Consider the following 19,709-nt stretch of genomic DNA (forward strand, 5'->3'; position numbering starts at 1 on the left):
AACTCTGACCCTGAGTAGCATCCTGCCCTCACCACGAATGATACTACGGTATAAAGAAAAAAATTATCAATTTCAACAATTGGCTAAGTTTCTGGTGTCATTCAAAGGGGATCCAGTGTCTGTCCGCCTGGGATGACATGCTCGACAAGCCACACTGCTTCACTAGAGATGGCTTGCACCTGTCACCCTTGGTCTTTGGAATACTGGCCAAGGCTCTTGCCACCCCCATAGTGCCTTTTTTAGGCAAGGCTCAAAAGACAAACCCACCGCGATAAATAGCACAAGTAACAAAAAACTGAGGGTAATGCTACTCAGTGCAAGAAGTCTAAACCTCAAAATGCATGCAGTCGAGGCACTCCTCATTATGGAGAAAATTGATATATGTGCAATAACAGAAACCTGGTTTAAGGCTCCAGAGAGCACCCCAGCACTACCAGGCTACAACTCATACCATACATTTCGGCCACAGAACCCGGACCGAAATACAAAAGGTAGGAGCATATCCATATTCATCAAGGATACCCACACCTCCAGGTTAGTGGCACAGCATGATGCTTCAGAGATCATCCACGTGCAACTAACAACGGGCAAAACTGCAGTTCAAATTGTAGCTTGCTACAGATCACCCACCATGTCCCAGGACCCCCATTCCGCATTTCTGGAAACACTGGGAAACATAAAGGTCCTACCAAATGCCCTAGTATTGGGTGATTTCAATTACCCAAACATTAACTGGGAGAACTACTCAAGTACCAACTCCCTTGCCCAACATTTCCTAGAATTTATAAACTCAAATGCCCTGGATCAACTGGTCAACACTCCCACCAGAGGTGACAATATATTGGACCTGGTCATCACCAACATGGGCAACTGGTGTTCCACACCAGAGCTCAACCCCTTGCTGGTTAGATCTGACCATAAACAAGTCACTTTGGCTATTCACATTCCGCCCCCACCCCCGGACAAGGAAGCCACCATGAAAAACTTTTCAAAAGCAAACTTCACGTTACTTAGGACCGAGGTGGAAAGTTTCAAAGCCCCCATGCTAAAGGATAACGCTGTCCAAGTTGCAAAATCGTTTATTAATGCATTCTATGGGCTTACAAGAATGCATAGATCTTGCTATCACAAGCAAAACCAAGACTCACTCCTCCAAGAAAAGGAAACCAGTCTGGTGGACCCCTGCCATAAACAAGCTATACAATAGAAGGAGGAAACTAGTACAGAAAAGGGTAAAATCCCAAGAAGGGAAGACATCCCTGATCAGTATCAGCAAAAACTACGATCCCTCATAAAATCATCCAAGGCGAGCTTCAAAAGAAAAATTGCCAAGGACTCCAAAGATAACTACAAGGCATTCTTTAGCTATGTCAAGAATCTAAGTGGCAATGCTCAGATCTGCTCCGAGTGAGTGCAGAATGGCACAAAATACACTGAACCGACCGATATCGCCAACATCCTGGCAGACAGGTTCAGTGCAAACTTCACCCCCCTCTCTCCCCCAAAAGGGCTCATAACCATACCAGAAGAATGTAGGGCCCCTGAAATCAGACACTCAAAACAGCCCTCTCCAAAGCCGAAAACACTACATCAGTGGGACCGAATGGTGTCCCAGGCTGCATCTTACACGAGCTCAAAGATGAACTAACCCCTCACCTGAACACACTGTTCAAACTCGGCCTCTCCACAGGCTACGTACCCATAGAGTGGCGCACAAAAATGGTTATTCCCCTCCACAAAGGTGGAGGCACAACAGACCCCGGGAACTATCACCCTATAAGCCTGAGTAGCTTGGTCTGCAAGGCTATGGAGCGCATCATCATGTAACTCATTAACAGAGACATTGGGAACCTCCAAACACTGGACCCTACCCTGTTCGGCTTTGTTAAGGGCAGATCATGCCTCCTAAACCTGGTGGACTTCTTTGAGACAGTTACCAAGGCTATAGATGAGGGAAAGGTGGTACACACAGCCTACCTAGACTTCGCCACGGACTTCGACACCATTCCCCATTCTGGTATTATAGACAAGCTCACCAGCCTGAACATAAACCCCTGCATCACAAGATGGGTTGCCAGCTGGCTCACGGACAGAACCCACATGGTGAGAGTTACGGGAGCTAGGTCGACTCTAAACCAGTTACAAGTGGTGTTCCCCAGGGCCCACTCCTAGGACCCCTCCTGTTCGGCATATACTTCTCAGAGGTACAGGCAAGCACAGGAGGACTATGGCTAACCAAGTTCGCAGATGACTGCAAACTAGGGGCTATAATTGACTCTCCGGCTGACACAGACATCCTCCAAAAGAGTCTCACTGAGACGGATACCTGGTGTCAAAATCATGGTCTCAAGCTAAATGTCAAAAAGTGCATGGTCATCCTCTTTGGAAAAAACAAAGTACCCACAAACTACCACATTGGTGGTAGTCCCCTAAATACAGAAGACGTAATAAGGGATCTGGGGACCCAAGCAGATAGTAATCTCTCCTGTGATAATCACATTGCCAAAGTGGTTAGAAAATCCTTCTATGTGGCCCCCCTAATCACAAAAAGGTTCGCATCCAGATCAAAAGAGGCAATTTTGCCCCTCTACTCATCACTCATCAGACCCATCGTAGTGTACAACACCCCATTTGGGATGTACCTTACAAGACACCTGCAACAGCTGGAAAGACCACAGAAGTACCTCACCAAGAGGATCACTGGCCTCAAACAGTTGCCCTATGCAGCTCGACTGAAGATACTCCAGCTGTACTCTGTTACATACCACCTACTCAGAGGTGATCTCTGCCTGACATACAAGGCCATGTCTAACCCAGAATTGATGGACATGCTCCACCTAAAGAAAACCATATCCCCTCGAGCCACATGCTCTAGGGATCTAAACCTCACCACAACAATAAATAGGACATGCTGGAGGGATAGATTCCTGTCCCAGAGACTTCCCATGCTTTGGAATAAGATTCCAATCTACATTAGGCAGAGCTCCTCACTAACACTCTTCAAGAGAGACCTTGACGAGTGGATGGGAAAAAAAGTTTACCCCAGGGATCACTTCAGTGTCTCTGCTGGACAAATTTGGGGATTTCACCTACAATGTTAACCAGTTTTGAGTTACCCGATATGATTTTCCAGTTCAATTATGGGATGTTTCTAATACCAGGGCTGTCAACACTTATTGGTAAGGGGAAAACACCACATAGTCCTATCTCACCTTCATTCTTTACATATGGAGATCGGAGCCGATCCTCAGCTCAGACTTGGCCTATTTACAAGCTGGAAGACTTCTGGTTGGCTCGTGGCTAGGTAGGTATCCTATGGTACACCAGTATAATCCCCAGATCTTGTGCGCCGCGTCGACGAGTTTAGTTGTGCTTCTCCTTGGCTCTGGCTAAGTGTTTGCATATTTTTCACCTTTTTCAAAGTTTTCTTGATTGTTTAGCTTAGAATAGTTCTATATAGTTCAATATAGTTAAAATATTTACTGTTGGTATTATTCAGTTAGCGTAGCTGTTATCTTCTATTTGCGCCATTTGGTGCGGTTTTTGGCTTTTGGCTGTTAATTTCTTTCTTGATATCCTGTGTACTGGCTTTCATTTTGGATTAGAGTAGGCACCTTTTGTGCACTAGTATTCTGTGTTTAATTAGAATTTGGCGTTTTTCCGCTTACTATTTAGTATTTATTAGCTTGCTGTTAGCATTGTTTCGCTAATATTGTTAACAGAACTTCGTTCTGTTTGTGCTTAATAGTTGACCTTATGTTCTCGTCCTCTACTGTTCAATTGAGTGTGATATCTTACATAACTGCTGGGTCTGTTTAAGTTGGAAGACCCTATCCCTTCTTGCCCAGGCTAGGCCCGTTTAAGTTAGAGGACCTAGTCCTCGTGGGATCTTTCCTTTCTGCAGGGCTAGGCCCATTTAAGTTAGAGGACCTATTCCTCCTTCTCTGTGAGTGTGTTATACTGATTTTCAGAATGTCTAAAGAAAGTAAGGAGCATAAGCCATCTGGCTTCAAGAAATGTGTTAAGTGCTCCCAAAAGATGTCCTTAATGGACAGTCATGGTAACTGTGTTTACTTTTTAAGGGCCATCCATTTCCAGGATACCTGTTTATTTTGTCATGCATTTAGTCCTAGGGTGTTGGAGGAAAAGGAAGAACAAGTTAATTCTAAAAGGTCTTCTTAAACCTTCCTTCGAGGAAGATTTGTCTAGTTCCTCATCATCCTCTTAATCTACCAAAGGAAAGTCTAAATCTGCCAAGAGGCCCTCCCTGGCATCGGCTAGTGTCTTGGAGCCACCTCTTAAAGTGGCGAAAACTGTCTCATCGGCTCCACAGTCCTCAGAGCCGACTGAGAGTGGCATTGTTGTTGCAGGGTCGGTTCCAAGTTTTTTGGAGCTGACTGCTGAGACTCTTGAGACTACTTCTTGGAGCCTGTCTATGGAGCCTCTACCAGTCTCCTTGTTAGTGAAGTCTCCTGTGCCTTCGAGATCTCGATCTCCTACTGTGTCATCCAGGTCTTCCAGAAGTTTATCGGAAAAAGATGTGGAGAGGGTAGTGCTGAGACTTTTGAAGTCATCTGCTTTGCCTAAATTGTAGTTGGCTCTGACCCAGTCGGCTCCGGAGCCACTCGAGCCCATTTAACCATCTGTGTTCTTTCCTCCACCAAGCCATGGTGGTCTTTCAGAGCCAGAGTGCTTGGTACCACTGGTGGAACTTTCAGCTCCAGCTCCCATTGTGGCTGTTTCGGAGCTGAGTTCTGCTCCGACACTTTCGGTGCTGTCAGTAGTGTCCAGGGGTCGAAGCTCTCCGGCCGGCCCCGACAGGGATGCTTGGAACCGAACTTCTTCGGTTCACAGTCTTCCTCTCAGCGCATCGGCTAGGTGAGTTTGGACCCTGCGTCTATCTCGGAGCTGATGGCTGTGGTGCCAATGGCATCCTCTGAGCTGGAGAGATCCTTGGAGCCGGAGAGGTCGGCTTTCGAGATGATGAGGAGTGTGCTGTCCTGACTGTCAGCTCCTACCAGAGGTACTGGCACTCTTCCCCCCCATAGCACCTACTTCTGTCTCGGCTCCTACTCCCTCCAGCGGCAGCAGAGACCCCCAGCCTCAGGAGCCACCGGCTAGTGGCCCCCACTCTTCTGAGACCTCCCCGGAATGTCCTTCCAAGGAGCCCCCACGGAAGAGGATTTGTAAGAGGAAGCATGTAGAATCCCAGGATGAGTCTTTGGCATCTGACACTTACCTCGAGGAGTCGGAAGGGTCCCCCAAGTCGTCCTCTGATGTCTCCTTCGTAGACATCTTGGAGATTTTTAAACAGAGGTGCGGCTGGCCCTCTGTCACCCCTTCTGATGAGGAGTCAGTGTACCTGAAGGCTTTCGGGTCTCAATCTTCTGCCTCTTGGGTGTCTCCACCTTTCAACGAACTGATGGATTTAAGAAACAAGAAAAACAGCTCAGGAAAAATGCCAGCATCCACAAACAAGTATTTAATAAAGTCAGTGTCCTTTAACAACCAATGTTGTGATGGAAAAAAGTCCAAAATAAGCCAAAAAACAAGAATCAACAAATCCAAGTGTAAAGCGCTTTTCGTCTGTTAATATAAACAGACTTCTTCAGACAAATGCACTCTGTAAGTCAAAGGGAATTTAAATGCAGCACAAGTAGTCACATGACAGATGTTACTTAAAGTTAACTTTTTCAGAGTCAGAGCAGTGCTGACTTGCTTTTCACCTTTTAAAGAGAAAGACTATGCAAAAATCAAGAAAACCTAACAACAAGTAATTTGAGTTAAACACAGTGGTTCAATGTGTTTCATGCATTGCATTCTAGTTATTTTACACTCTACTTCTCAGAAGCGAGAAGTGTATATGTGTATTACTACAAACCAGGATGTTATATCAACGAGCATTACCATATAAAAACATACAAATGCTAATGTTGAATGTGTTGTCAGTGCATGTATGTGAAGTACTGAACAGGGCTACAGTTATGTCCCAGATGTATAATAAGTCTAAATATTGAAAGGGTGCCCATACGTGTAACACTATCGCACTGCACCCCCCCCCCAGTGCAAAATCGATTGAACGAAGTTTATTCGCTCGCATGTATACTTAAACTTAAAAATTGGTTACATTAGGTGTACAATTTTGCACTTAATGCACACAGTCCTCCAATGCGCATATTTTGCATTTGACCAACCAGAAGATAGGTGTCTATTACTTGTTGTGTTTTAGTACATTTTAAGGTAGTTTGTTTAGTATTTAATGACATTGTTTTAATAAGTGTCTAACCCTGTTCTGACAGGACAGGTTATTAAATACACACCGTACACACGGTTCAATACATTGTTGTTGTTTTGGGGGGGGATGTCTGTAAAGTTAACTCACCTAACAGTTACCTTCCAATTTTAAAAATATTATTTCCAACTTACAGCAGCAGACACACCCCTCAAACTACTGTCAGGTGTAAGATTAACCTTCCAGTTTCAAAATCTGCTTTCCTCCCTGCTTGGCACTGTTGCTCTCCTCTTAACATCACGCAAATGCGGTTGGCATCATTTCTTGGGTTTGTGCACTACCAGTAAACACGTAGCAGGAATTGTTGGGAAATCATTAGTTGCCATTGCTCTATGCTTGGTATTAGACATGCCTGGTGTTAGAGGGCAAGCTGCTCAGTTTAGGGTGCAGATGTGGGGTGTTCAGGAGTCCAGGATATTTATTGGACTCCTGGTGAAGTGCCACAGCCAAAGATTTCTGCAGAGGGACTATTCTGGCTCCCAGTACAAGTCTGAGGCTTGGAGTAGTTTGGCTAATGATGTATCCAGTGGGACTGGCATCCCACACACTGGAGAACAGTGTAGGCACCACTTCAACGACCTACAAAGGTGCAAGGAGGCATACCCTTAATCAGTGGTTGATTGAATTTCAAACTGTTGACCTCCCACAGTTATGTAAGTATGGTAATAAAGAGAATTTTTAATACACGTAAAGCTAAATATAGGCAAGACTGGTATGCATAATGCTCTTCTGTTCTTTTCTTTTTCACAGCTAATGCCGACATACAGTTGAATCGTCAGGCTCATGCTGAATGTCTAGAGAGACTGAGGAAAGCGAGTGGTATGTATGAAGCACAACAGAAGTATTATTGTAGGTTTAAAAGTTAATTATATTTTTTTGGTATTCTATACAGTGGTAGCAAAGTGACCATGCATATACTAACTGTAAAAGCAAGTGTGCATACATAAGTCTGTAGCATAAACTAACTTTGAGTCAAGTGTTAGACTGTAGTCAGAGGTTTTGGGTTCAAATACCATGAGCAGCAGTTATACAATACTGCATTTCCTTCATAATATTGCATCAATTAAACTCCATTTAAGTGGCATAAATGCCCTGTTAACTGTAGTCAGTATACTTGGACCAAGCATATGTGTGCATACATTGTATGCACATTGCAAGGATTACTTTAAGCAATCTGTAAATGTAGTTTGTAGTTGATAGATCTTATACTTACGTGGGTCTAATTGAGATAAACAAAATGCCACTTACCCGAAACCTGTTTCATCGAGATGAAAAGACGGACAGCACCAACACACCGACGTCCCAGAACACCGACTGTTCACTCCAGGTAAGTAACCGCTCTTCCTTCCTGTTGAACTTTGCCCCTTACCTCCATGGTAGTGTTGGTATATTTTGTTGGGGGGGGGGTGAAGCCCCCACATGGGTGGGTATGTTTCTCTTACGTTTAGGTGTTTGTTTTGGATGGCCGAGTGGTTACTTACCTGGAGTGGTAGGTTGGTATTCTGAGACGTTGGTGTGTTGGTGCTGTCAATCTTTTCATCTCGGTGAAATGGGTTTCGGGTAGATGGCATTTTGTTGATGTAAAGTAGACCCCATGTAAATATAATTCAGATAAAATAGTTGTATAATTGTGATAGTGCATTGTATGTCACATATGATGATACTAATTTATCTCTTTTTTTTTTTTCTCACCCAAGCCCTTCTCTCTCTTTTTTTATTTTCAATTATGTGTCATCAAAATGTCTCCATAGGTCAGCCATCTGTAACAAATCACTAAATGCTTCACAGCACAGCGATGTAGGCCAGCCACAGTGGGTCAGCCTGCCCTTGTTCTACCGGCTCCAGCACCAAAGCACATCTGGGATCCAACCTGGCAGCACTGCCTCTGCACATGTGCCCTCGGGTAGCACTGCCCCTGCAGCTGGTGCTGTGGTACCCTCCAGGAGTAGTGGTGGAGGTGGGAATTTCATCACCTGCCAGGAGATGCCTGGGTTGGTGCTTATGGTTGTGCACTGCACCATTGGTGTACTCCTATGCCAAGTGGAGAGGCTGTGCTCCCTCATGGTAAGCGAATGGAGAAGATGTCAAGCACTCCAGCACCCAGAGGAGTAAGGGGACAGTGATGACAGTGTTGGTCTGTTGGTGAGGACTAGATTCTCACGGTCTCCATGTTTGGCGGCCATGAGCTTGTGTTGTCCCCTCCCTCACCCCAATCATGATGTCCTCCAACCTGTTGTGTCCCTCACCATCCTTGTGTCTTGTCTTGTTTGCATTTGCTTCCTCACCTACCAAACTTACCTGACCCAGAAATACCAACATCCCTTACCCTAGCATTCCTGTCTTACTGCATTAAAAAAGGGGCACCTGTACCACAAAATAAATATCATCTCATACATAGCTCTCCATTTTGCACACGTCTTCTTGACGCACTTGATTTGGTCCAATTGGCTATACAACATGATTGTGTTGCTGTCACCCCACTTTGTGACAGTCCAAATTCATGTAATATTCTGTACATATTTTCAGATTACACTGTTAAAGAAATGGATAGCTGTGATTCTTTCCTACCTCTGTCCTGCACATTCCTGTATTTCTTTCCCTTTTTTCTTCCACCTACTTGCTCCCTATTTCACAACTTTCTTATCTACCCCATTTTAAATCCTATAATCTGGCCAAAAAATAGTCCCACACAACACCCCTAAGCAATGGAGTCCTTCACTTTTTGGCCTTTATGTTATGCGGAATTTGGCATTGCAAACCAATGTCAAGCTACAGTGAGCTGCTCTACAATGCTGCTGTTTACCTCCTAGCATTGCCGCCTAATCCCCCATCCACACGTGAGGTCAACACACAGTAACATATGCTGAATATACTATAAAGAATAATGTCATTGTATTATCACTGTTTATTTAAAGGTATTAGATGCACCTGGATTTGAACCCAGTATCATCTGGGTTCAAAAAGAAATGTGTCAATGCATTTACACCTGCTTCCACATAGTCAGCTAAGCAGCAGGTGTGCTTCATACATTCTGTACTTACTCTCAGAATTTTAGCAACTAGCCCCACATTTATGCACTGCTTAACTTTGCACAAACAGGAAAGTAGTGGAAATGTGTATCTCGCATGTGCAAAGACTTTGCTTGCCATCTCGCAAACCCACTGCTTGCCATTGCACTATGCAAAGTCAAAAGTGCCATTTATTGTCTGTTTAGTCTTCAAGCCATGAAACTACATACGGAAACCTAAAATGAAGGCTCTGAGAATGTCAGATATTTACAATGCAGCCATGTGTTACCTTCTATGCACTGCAACCCTGGTCTCTCAGTATTTGTTGACAAATATATCAACTACGCTATATAAATTAATAACAAATTTGTGATGTACCATGCACATCAATCTGGTAACATGCAGAACTAGAACTGTCTTCACAGTTGAACATGCCTACACATCCATTTCATGCAGGTCTCCCAACATATTCTCTCTAACATCCACTGCTGATATCCACTGTAAGTTATCCTGCAGCCTTGTACAAGTCAGACTTGTGCTGTGGTGCTTGTGTAAAGTAATGAGCTCTGTAGTCTGTGTACTTAGCTAGGCAGGGGGTTCTGTTCTCACTGCAGTCAACTGGGGTGTTTGTTTGTGGACTTGACATTAAGGAGAGCCTTTTACACCAGCATGTGGGTCACTGCTTTTGCCATAGTCTCCTCAGCAGACACTACTGATGTCATTAGCTATATCTGATTTGTGGATGTGCACCATTCCCACCAGGGCATGGGCAGAGACTGGCCTGGAGGCCATTCTGAAGTCAACCTCATCCTATACGATACAGATTAGTGACATGGCTTTCAGTCTATCCACATACGGCATGGCATGATTTGTAGGTCCTGTGTTTTCTTGGAGAGAAACCCCTGTGGTCTGTCCATCTGCTGCAGGTGTCTAGTGAGGTACATGCAAAAAGGAGTATTACATTTGCGGTGGTGGTGCGGTGGTAGCGGTGTCGCCTCACAGTAAGATGCTGTCCAGTTCGATTCTCAGCTAGAGCGTCTTCTGCGTGGAGACATGCGCGAATGGGCGTACCTTCGTTGAAGGTTGTGCGTCAGGGCTGGTAACTTGGCACGTAAAAATCAACTACCAATCATTAGCGGACCGGAGTTCCACTGTGGCGACCCCTAACCGGGAAAAGCCAAAAGACACAACAACAAAGTGTTCTGATGAGCTTTGAGTACAGTGCTGTTATATAATCCTCAAATCTGAATATGATGGCGTGACTTATGTTGTGCACAACAGTCTTTCCATCCCACTGTGGATACTTGGTAGTTGAAGTTCAGATTGCTATCTATATGTATTCCCAGGTCTTGCACCACTGGGTTTCAGCATAGTGTGTGTGTTGTCAATGCTGTAATTAGCAGGGAATTCCACTTTGCAGAAGGCCAAAGTAAAGAGACATTTTTGCATTTATTTGTAAGACCATGTGGCTTTGGCACCAATCATTTGTCTATATCAGCTTCTCCGTTAGTATGTTATCATCATTGGTGGACTTGGTGATTGCATCCAGTATGCAAGAATCAGCAACCTTGGTAAAGCAAAGGCCATATACTTTAGCCTGAACTGTGGGGAAATAGATTCCAAACAGTAAAGGGCCAAGCACAGATCCCTGGTACTTTCACAGTATGTGTTCTGTCAGTGAGACTGTTGGTTACCCATCTACTGATGTAAGGGTTAATCCCCGGCTGGTATAGTTTCTCAATGATACGTGAGTGGGGGATTGTGTCAAAACCCTAGGCCAGATCAAAATAGGCAGCATGTGCTGTCTTAACTTCATCCAGGACTATCGCACAGAGTCAGTGGTATGAGAACATCACAGATTGCCTGTGGCATGACTCTGCACATACACCTTCCTGACACGGTTGAATACATACTTCAACACACCCTCCACATGGACTATGTTCCTGTAGAAGGTTGTACATCAACATGCATCCATCTGAGTTGGGGGGGGGGGGCAGCACCTGATAAATGCATGTATAGACACATTCTGAAATTCCTCAGCTGTGAGGTAGACCATTATGTCATCATGGAGCTTTTCTAAATGGACATTTGTAATATCTTGGCTGTGTGCAACAGACCTCTGTCAGTTGTTAATGCTACATCATGTCCATTACATCTGATGTTCTCAAAGAGGTCATTGAGGGCATGCATGATGACAACACTATCATGCTGTTGAATGACAAGGCCAAGGCATTTGACACAAATTCACACTGAGGTATCCAATCGGCACTTTCAGATTTGGCCATAAACAGCTATATCACCAAGTAGGTAGACCAGTGGATCACATGCGTGGCATCCAAATATATTGAAGGGTGTGAAGTGACCTATATCTCGGGTCCGTACATCAGGACTGTCTGTTAGGCCCTTTCCTGTCCATTATTTAAATCACAGACATCACAGATGACATACACATCCTGTGTCCAAACAGCTGTAAGGGCTACAGATTGTGGGCAATCATTGACTCCAACTGTGAGATTAATGTAATGCAGACAGTATCAACACGCACCAAAGATTGCTGCCACAGCCATGACAGCACATGAGATGAAACAAAATCATGGTGGAATTGGTTACATCATGAAAACAAATGTACAACCCAAGGATAATGTAGACATCACACCCTATAAGCAGATCAAATGGTATGTGACCTGCATCCTTTGGTAGATTATATGTGGAACATCCACCAACATACACCCATAGTGCTGTGACTACTGCCTTGTATGTAACACAACTACTGAGTATGTGAAGGATATCCACATCAAAAGCCGTAATACCTCCATAGTTCACAGCCTTCATCCCATCAATAACGGAGTACAGTGTACCCCTTCTTCATGTACCTCTCTACAAGTCTTCCAGTGATGTGTAACTGAAGTGTACCACCTTTGACACAGTGAGCTATCACACATGTTATTGGCCATACCTAGGTATTCTTTTTGTTCCATACATATTACTGTTTGATGGTGCAGTATATATATATATATATATATATATATATATATATATATATATATATATATATATATATATATATATATATATATATATATATATATATATATTTATTTAGGTTCATAGGTAGGCACTAGGCTATCGGCCTACAAGCCTAGCCAAGAAATGTACCCTGGCTTCTGCCACCCAAGAAAATTATTTTCCTATGCCCCTGTCGAGCAGAGCCACAGAAGTGATCCCCGGGGTGAATTTCCCATCCAATCATCAAGATCTTTCTTGAAGAGTGCTAATGAGGAGCTCTGTTTGACATAGGTAGTCTGTTCCAGAGTATGGGAAGTCTCTGGGACAGGAATCTATCCCTCCAGCATGTTCTGTTTATTGTGGTGACAAGGTTAAGGTCTCTAGAGCGTGTAGCTCGGAGGGATTGGGATTTCTTTAAGTGGAGCATATCCAACAGCTCTGGGTTTGACATAGCTTTGTATGTTAGGCAGAGATCGCCCCTGAGTAGGCGATATGCGATGGAGTAAAGCTGTAGTTTTTTGAGACTGTCTGCATACGGCATCTGTTTGAGGCCAGTAATCCTCTTTGTGAGGTATTTCTGAGGTCTTTCCAGTTGTTGTAGATGTCTTGTGAGGTACATACCAAAAGGGGCGTTGTACTCTATAATGGGTCTAATGAGTGATGAGTAGAGGGGAACAATGACCTCTTTTTTTTTCCTGGATGAGAATCCTTTTGTGATGAGATGAGCCACGTAGAAGGATTTCCTGACCACTGTGGCAATGTGATTATCAAAGGAGAGACTACTGTCCACCTGTGTCCCAAGGTCTCTTATCACATTTTCGGCATTAAGTAGACTACCAGCTATGTGGTAGTTCATGGGTACAGAGTTTTTACCAAAGGGGATGACAATACACTTTTTGGCATTGAGCTTCAGGCCATGGCTTTGACACCAGGTATCTGTCTCAGTGAGGCCCTTTTGTAGTTTGTCCACATCGTTAGGAGTTTCGATTTATGGCTCCTGGTTTGCAGTCATCTGCAAACTTTGTTAGCCAAAGACCTTCTGTGTTGGCCTGCACTTCAGAGAAGTAGATACCAAACAGGAGAGGACCCAGGACTGAACCCTGTGGTACTCCACTTGTCACTGGTCTGATGTCGGATTTGGAATCCGCTACTTTCACAGTGTAGGTTCTGTCCGTGAGCCAGTTGGCAACCCATCTTATGACATAGGGATTTATACCTAGTTTAGTGAGCTTATCTATAATTCCAGAGTGGGGGATGGTGTCGAAAGCCTTGGCGAGATCTAGATAAGCTGTGTGAACCATTTTACCATCATTTATGGCTTTGGTGACTGCTTCAAAGAAGTCAGTCAGGTTTAGGAGACATGATCTGCTTTTACAAATCCAAACTGAGTAGGGTCCAGAGTTTGGAGATTACCAATGTCTTTGTTTATGAGTTCCATGATGATACGTTCCATGGCCTTGCAGACCAGGCTCATCAGGCTAATGGGGCAGTAGTTCCTGGGGTCCGTCGTGGCTCCCCCTTTGTGGAGTGGGATAACTGTCATGGTGCGCCATTCAATGGGTACAAAGCCTGAGGTGAGGCTATGATTGAACATGGTACTTGGGTAGGGTGCCAGTTCATTCTGTAGTTCGTGTAGAAAGCAGCCTGGGATATTGTCAGGTCCCATGGATGCTGTGTTCTTGGCTTTGGAGAGTGTGTTTTTTACCTGTGCAGCCATGATTATAGGAACTTTGCATTCTTCCGATATAGAGATGGGCCCTCTAGGGGGTGAGAGGGGGGTAAAGTTAGCACTGAACCGATCTGCTAGGATGTTGGCAATATCAGTTGGTTCTGTATATTTAGTGCCATTATGCTGTAACTCAGAGCAGATCTGAGTGTTCCCATTTAGATTCTTGACATATGTACATACGCACATATATAAAATAGCACTATATTATACTGCAGGTCCTCAGTGTTAGAACCTTTCTGCTGTAATTCACATGTTGCAAGTACTGATGATTTTCTTTTTTTTTCTTTTTTACTATGATTATTTCCTTTTATCTACCTTTGATTTAACCTGCATTGTTGTCTAAGTTCTTTCAATTTGCACTGTTTGTGACTTTTTACCTCAGTGTTACATCCTGTTACAGCCTCTATGCTGAAATACATGTTACCATTGTTGATGCATTTTTTTTTCCATACCAGGAAATTGCTATTTTTACTAGAATATTAGATTTTATTTCTTATTTTTTATTTGTTTGTACTTGTATTATTGTATTTGGACCATGTCTTGGAGCTTATCTCCCCAAAATGACATATATCCAGTTTGACTAGCCCGGTCACCAAATGATGTAAAATAAATAAATACATATAAATATATATATATATATATATATATATATATATATATATATATATATATATATATATACACGCATACATATATATAATGCCATGCACGCAAGTCAACTAGCCTGTATTGATCATAATGTCACATACAGGTATAGCAGTGTCCCTCCTAATATGTCCAGCAGATGTAGTGTCAGGATGGTGTGGTTGATTACCGTCATAAGTTGCTGACCTGTCATAATAGTTGTACAAGTGTATTTGTGCAGAACCATCTCTGATCACTCAGAATCACATATGTTATGTCAGAGACATGAGATTACTGGTGGTATTATTCTGATATTGTCCATGATTGTAGATACTTCTTTTACTGTTGTCCATGAGCCCGTAACTGTGTGCCACTTGTTGGAGACCTCTGCTGAGATTACTCTCATATTCAGGCAAATCATTTTGCACAGCTTCACAATATGCACCCTACCCTGATTGTATACATCTGTGATAGATTTCCTCTGCATTGTTCATGTAAGGATGCTTATCTCATAAAGACGACATCTCCATTGTTATGTCACCTTGTGTGATAGTCGCATGATACACATTTTCACTGTGCAGTTCATACTGTACTATATTGTGTGATTGGTGTTCCTGCTACAACTGTCTTCCATTGACATGCCCTCATCTGCTGTACATTAAAATATTTCACCTGTCCTCTTTGTGTATGTTCATTCCTACAATTCATCTGTGTCCCTATTCAGTACATACACTTCCCCTGACTGTTTTACGTGTCAATCCATGTACCCTTACATATAATTTACACAACTTCTGAATGCCTGGAATGGAAGTACACAATCCTCTGCACTGTATACACTGTCCTATACTGTGTTTGGACCATATACATAACTATGTGTTAAGTCCTGGTGATCACTGTGGCATTCTGTGCAATCCTGCTAACCTACTTTGCTCTGAGGTAACCAGGTTTGTTTCAGTGTTGCTTAACACTCTTGCCAGACATGAAACCTTGCTTGTTTATGTTTAAATACGTGCACGGCATGAATATGTAATTAGTGCTGCTGCTCACCTCTCGTCATTGTACAAATAAGTAACCTTGAAACATACAGAAAGTTTATTGAATCCTAAGGAATACATTACTAAGCCAAAAAAATGTCCTTGTCATTTTGGCTTACGTGTTCACACGATGTACCATGGACAGCAAACAGTAGTATTTGATTTGTCTGGCTTCTTGCATCTGTTTGAGTCTTTTTGGAAGTAAATTTTTTTTTTGTCCTTTAGCTGAGACAGTATTGTTAAAAATAGAGGCCATAGTATTTATAACCAGCCTTAGTGGTAGCTTGGCTTTTTGTAAAAGCTCTTAGGTCTGTTTTTTTCTCTGGGTTATACAGATTTGTTTTACTGATTGGATGCTGTCCTAAGTTTTGTTTAAGACCATAAATCGCTGGGCCAAAACATTTTCCTTGCCATTTTGGCTCACATGCTGACCTGATGTACTGTGGACAACAAGTTGTAGTATCTGATCCATCTAGCTTCTTATATCAGCTTAAATTTTTCGTCTAACCCTCCCATCCTTTTGCTGCTGTCATTTTAAAAGCCGATGTCTCTAGCTTTCACCACTTACGGTAATCTGACTACCAAAGTCCTTCCCTCCCCTTTGATTGCCGTTGTCAGCTGTGTAAGCCAATTAAGCACTTTTCCCACCCATTGTTTTACACAGATCCATAATACTGAGAACCCTTAGTAAACACGTGTTTCTCTTTGACTGTCCTCCCTTACTATAAATCCTTATTTTCACAAAGCTTCCATTTACTTAACATCCTTGTCACCCTCTGAGAGGGTCATGAATAAATCCTGTGCCATCCATGGCAGGTAAAAGATTTATTTTACTGTTTTGCACTTTATTTAACTTCTTTATCTGAAGATTTTTGCACTTTAAATAATTTTAAGTACTCTGATATTGTACTGTTTGCTGATTTGCTGAGAACTGCAATTTTTAGAAGCTTTTCTGGCAACATTACAGTGTAATTTGTTACTTTGTATTTACATTTGTTGGTACCTAATTGTTGTAAACTGTCTTTCGGCTTTTCCCAGTTAGGGGTCGCCACAGCGGAACTCCAGTCCGCTAATGTTTGGCAGTGAATTTTTACTGTGTCGAGTTGCCAGCCCGGCACCCAACCTTCAAAGAAGGCACACCCACACATGCGCACGCACATCTACCTGCAGGTCTTTAAATTCAGTCGACCACGTGGAGGGCATGCAGACTCCGCACAGAAGGCGCTCCAGCCGATTGTTGTATTCCTGCAGATTTGGCCCTGTTAAAGGGATTCTACAGTTTCCTTTGTTTTAATTCCCTGTATACATTTTTTTGGTCTGACTTGAAATCACCTTGTCAAGATAGTTTGTTAAAGTTGTTTTGTGGTAGCATATACTCTCAAGCAATCCTTTTGTGCTTTTACATTAAGAGGATTGGGATGTTCAGGCCACCATCTACTGCCACTAGACTGGTCTGTCTAAGAGAGCAAACACAGAAGTTTACCTGTAAGACTAGTACTAGGACTGTAACCTTCAATTTAGTGACTCATTCCACAGAGTAAAGCTCGGAGCAGCTAGCTTGCTCATCAGATAGCACTAATACCATATCCTAGAACTATTTAACTCTAGTCCCTAACCCCAGAGACCACCCTAGAAGACCTCTGTAAAACCCAGTCCTCAAGTCCTGATAGCCCACATTAATACAGTCCGGACAACATGGATATGCAATTTCCAAATGTCTCCATAGCCAGCTTGGTGGATATGGGCATCTTGAGACAATGTAGCAATTGTGTCACATTCACTGACAACCTTTTAGTCCTTAAATAACCAAACACTGTATGTGTGAGATGTACATGCACAATTTCCTCAGAGGCAAAAGTCTTGCATACAGATAAGTTTGTCAAGAATATGTGGGTCTATATTGGATTGTCAAAATGGCATTACAGCGAATGCCATTTCGATGACAGAGTGAAATGCTCAAACAGCGAAACCCCAGGTCACCAATTTTTTCCCTAAGGAAAAAAACTGGTAGACCAACAAATAAAAACATACCAGTTAAAACAATTTAAAGTGGGGGGCCCCCACACCCCCCCTAACTAAATATACCAACTCTGAGATCGCACTACAGTGAAATAAAGGACAATGTCACGGCTCAGGCCAAGCGATTTTTTTTTTTCCCCTAGGAAAAAAATTGCTGACCTGAGCTTTCGCTGTTTGAGCATTTCACTCTGTGTCGTCAAAATGGCATTCACTGTTATGCCATTTCGACAGTCTAATGTAGACCCGAATATGCACACAGCATCCACCACACCGAGGATCATAGCTATCAACTCAGAGGTCATTTTAAGCCTCGCTGATGTTCTTCGTGTTTCACTGTTGCACTCATTACTTATGGGTAATCTGCTGGCAGGTTGCCCTCAGTCGGCCTGATTAACAAAGTCTTGGGTCCTGTATCGGTTGCTGTCCCTTCTTCCATGATGTCAGGTCGTCAGGGGTATAAAACATGCAGCCGACGCCATTACATCAGTCTTTCTTGCCGTGCGGTGCCCGAAGCAGAAGCAGTTCGCAAGTGTCAGTCAGCCAACTCCTGAAATTTTCATTTTCGAGTTTCAGAACCGAAGTCTTCAACTTAAAGCTAAGTACCCCGTTGGGGAAACTTTTTCTTGCTCCTTACCGATGTCAGTAAAAGTTAATAATTGCATTACTTGTGGAAAGCAAATACCTCATAAAGATTTTCATTCATACTGTATTCCTTGCCTAGGCCTTGACCACGACGTACCTTGCTGTCGGTTTTGTGCTTTATTTAATCAGCGCACTATCCGTCGTCTGTACATTTTTGCCTCTAAATATTTCGGTTCTCGGTTTAATTTCCGGAAATGTTGTCGGTTAGCCATCCGACTACTGGGATTCTGCAAAAACGCAAAGATAAAGACAGAGACAGGCTGCCGAGGTCCAAAACTGGTGACGATGCTTCTCCTAAGCCAGTTGCCAGTTTGCCGGTAGTCAGTGAGGCACTTTCGCAGCCCCTGATTCCCGCTACTTCTGATTCGCAGGCCTCTGCTGAGACCATTCAGAGTCCGGTATGCCGCGAGATGCTTCACCTATGGAACCCGCGGATGTCTCTGCCTTGGATGGGTCTGGAACCGCTGTGCAGGCACTGGCTTCTAAGGGTGTATTCAGGCTTACAGACTTGCATATTAAATAGACACCGCCTTCATTACTAAGGCCTAAATCTTGATCTATGTCTAAAAAAAATGACGCCCAGGCCACATGTTCAGGCCCCTATGCCTAAAAAAACAAATGATCAAAATGTCTGAAGATCTAATTACTCTAATCAGGGGTAAGCAACCCCCCTCCCCCCAAGAGGCCTAGGCCTGAACTTGATTATGAATCTTTTGATCAGGATTCTGTTTCTTCTGACTTTTCTAATGACCTGGATTTGTCCATACCTACTTATGAGGATTCTGATGCAGAGGATTCCATTCCCTCTGCTTCCCCTCCTCAGGATTTTTCTTTTGGGGAAACTTTACATACTTTAAAGGAGCATTTCCACTGGGAAAGTCAGGAATTTTCTGATTCAAAAAAGAGGCTTAGGGGTTTCCTTCTTTTACCTCAGCATAGGCCTTTGGCTATACCTCCTGTACTAGACATTGTTGATGATGTGTTCTTGGAATCCAGTTTGGCCCCCGATTCCCTGCCTCCGGCTCCTAGTAAACCTAACAGATACTACGGGGTTCCTGAGTCCCACAAGTTCCTTTTCAAAAATCCTGTTGCAGATCCAGAAACCATTTCTCAAGGGCCCAAGGGCGTTAAGGCTTTTACTGCTAAAAATCCTACCCCTTCTGATAGAAATTCCAGGGCACTGGATAGATGGGGTAAAAAGGTTTATACTTCTGCAACCTTGGCATTCAGAGCTTTAAACTGCCAATTTCATATGTTAAAATATCAACAGCATATTACTGGACTGCTTAAACAGAAAATGATGTTGATTCCTGATTGTGTGGAAAATAAAGATTTATGGGATTTAATGCATTCTG

At 43.2% G+C, this 19,709-nt stretch overlaps 1 protein-coding gene across 2 annotated transcripts in view; it reads left to right on the forward strand.

Moving 5' to 3' along the window:
* The window catches only part of LOC122809341 (protein NATD1-like), a 398,090-nt gene that overhangs the window by 59,209 nt on the left and 319,172 nt on the right, over positions 1-19,709 (forward strand). The window contains exon 2 of one of the 2 annotated variants that reach the window (XM_044080753.1): positions 7,043-7,111. The exons of the other annotated variant lie outside the window; for it this stretch is intronic. Within the exon in view, the coding sequence (XP_043936688.1) occupies positions 7,043-7,111 (69 nt within the window). The remainder of the gene's footprint in view (positions 1-7,042; positions 7,112-19,709) is intronic. 2 annotated transcript variants of the gene reach the window in all.

This window comes from Protopterus annectens, chromosome 1.part1, assembly GCF_019279795.1.
Source record: "Protopterus annectens isolate FY-2018-M chromosome 1.part1, PAN1.0, whole genome shotgun sequence".
NCBI lineage: Eukaryota > Metazoa > Chordata > Ceratodontiformes > Protopteridae > Protopterus > Protopterus annectens.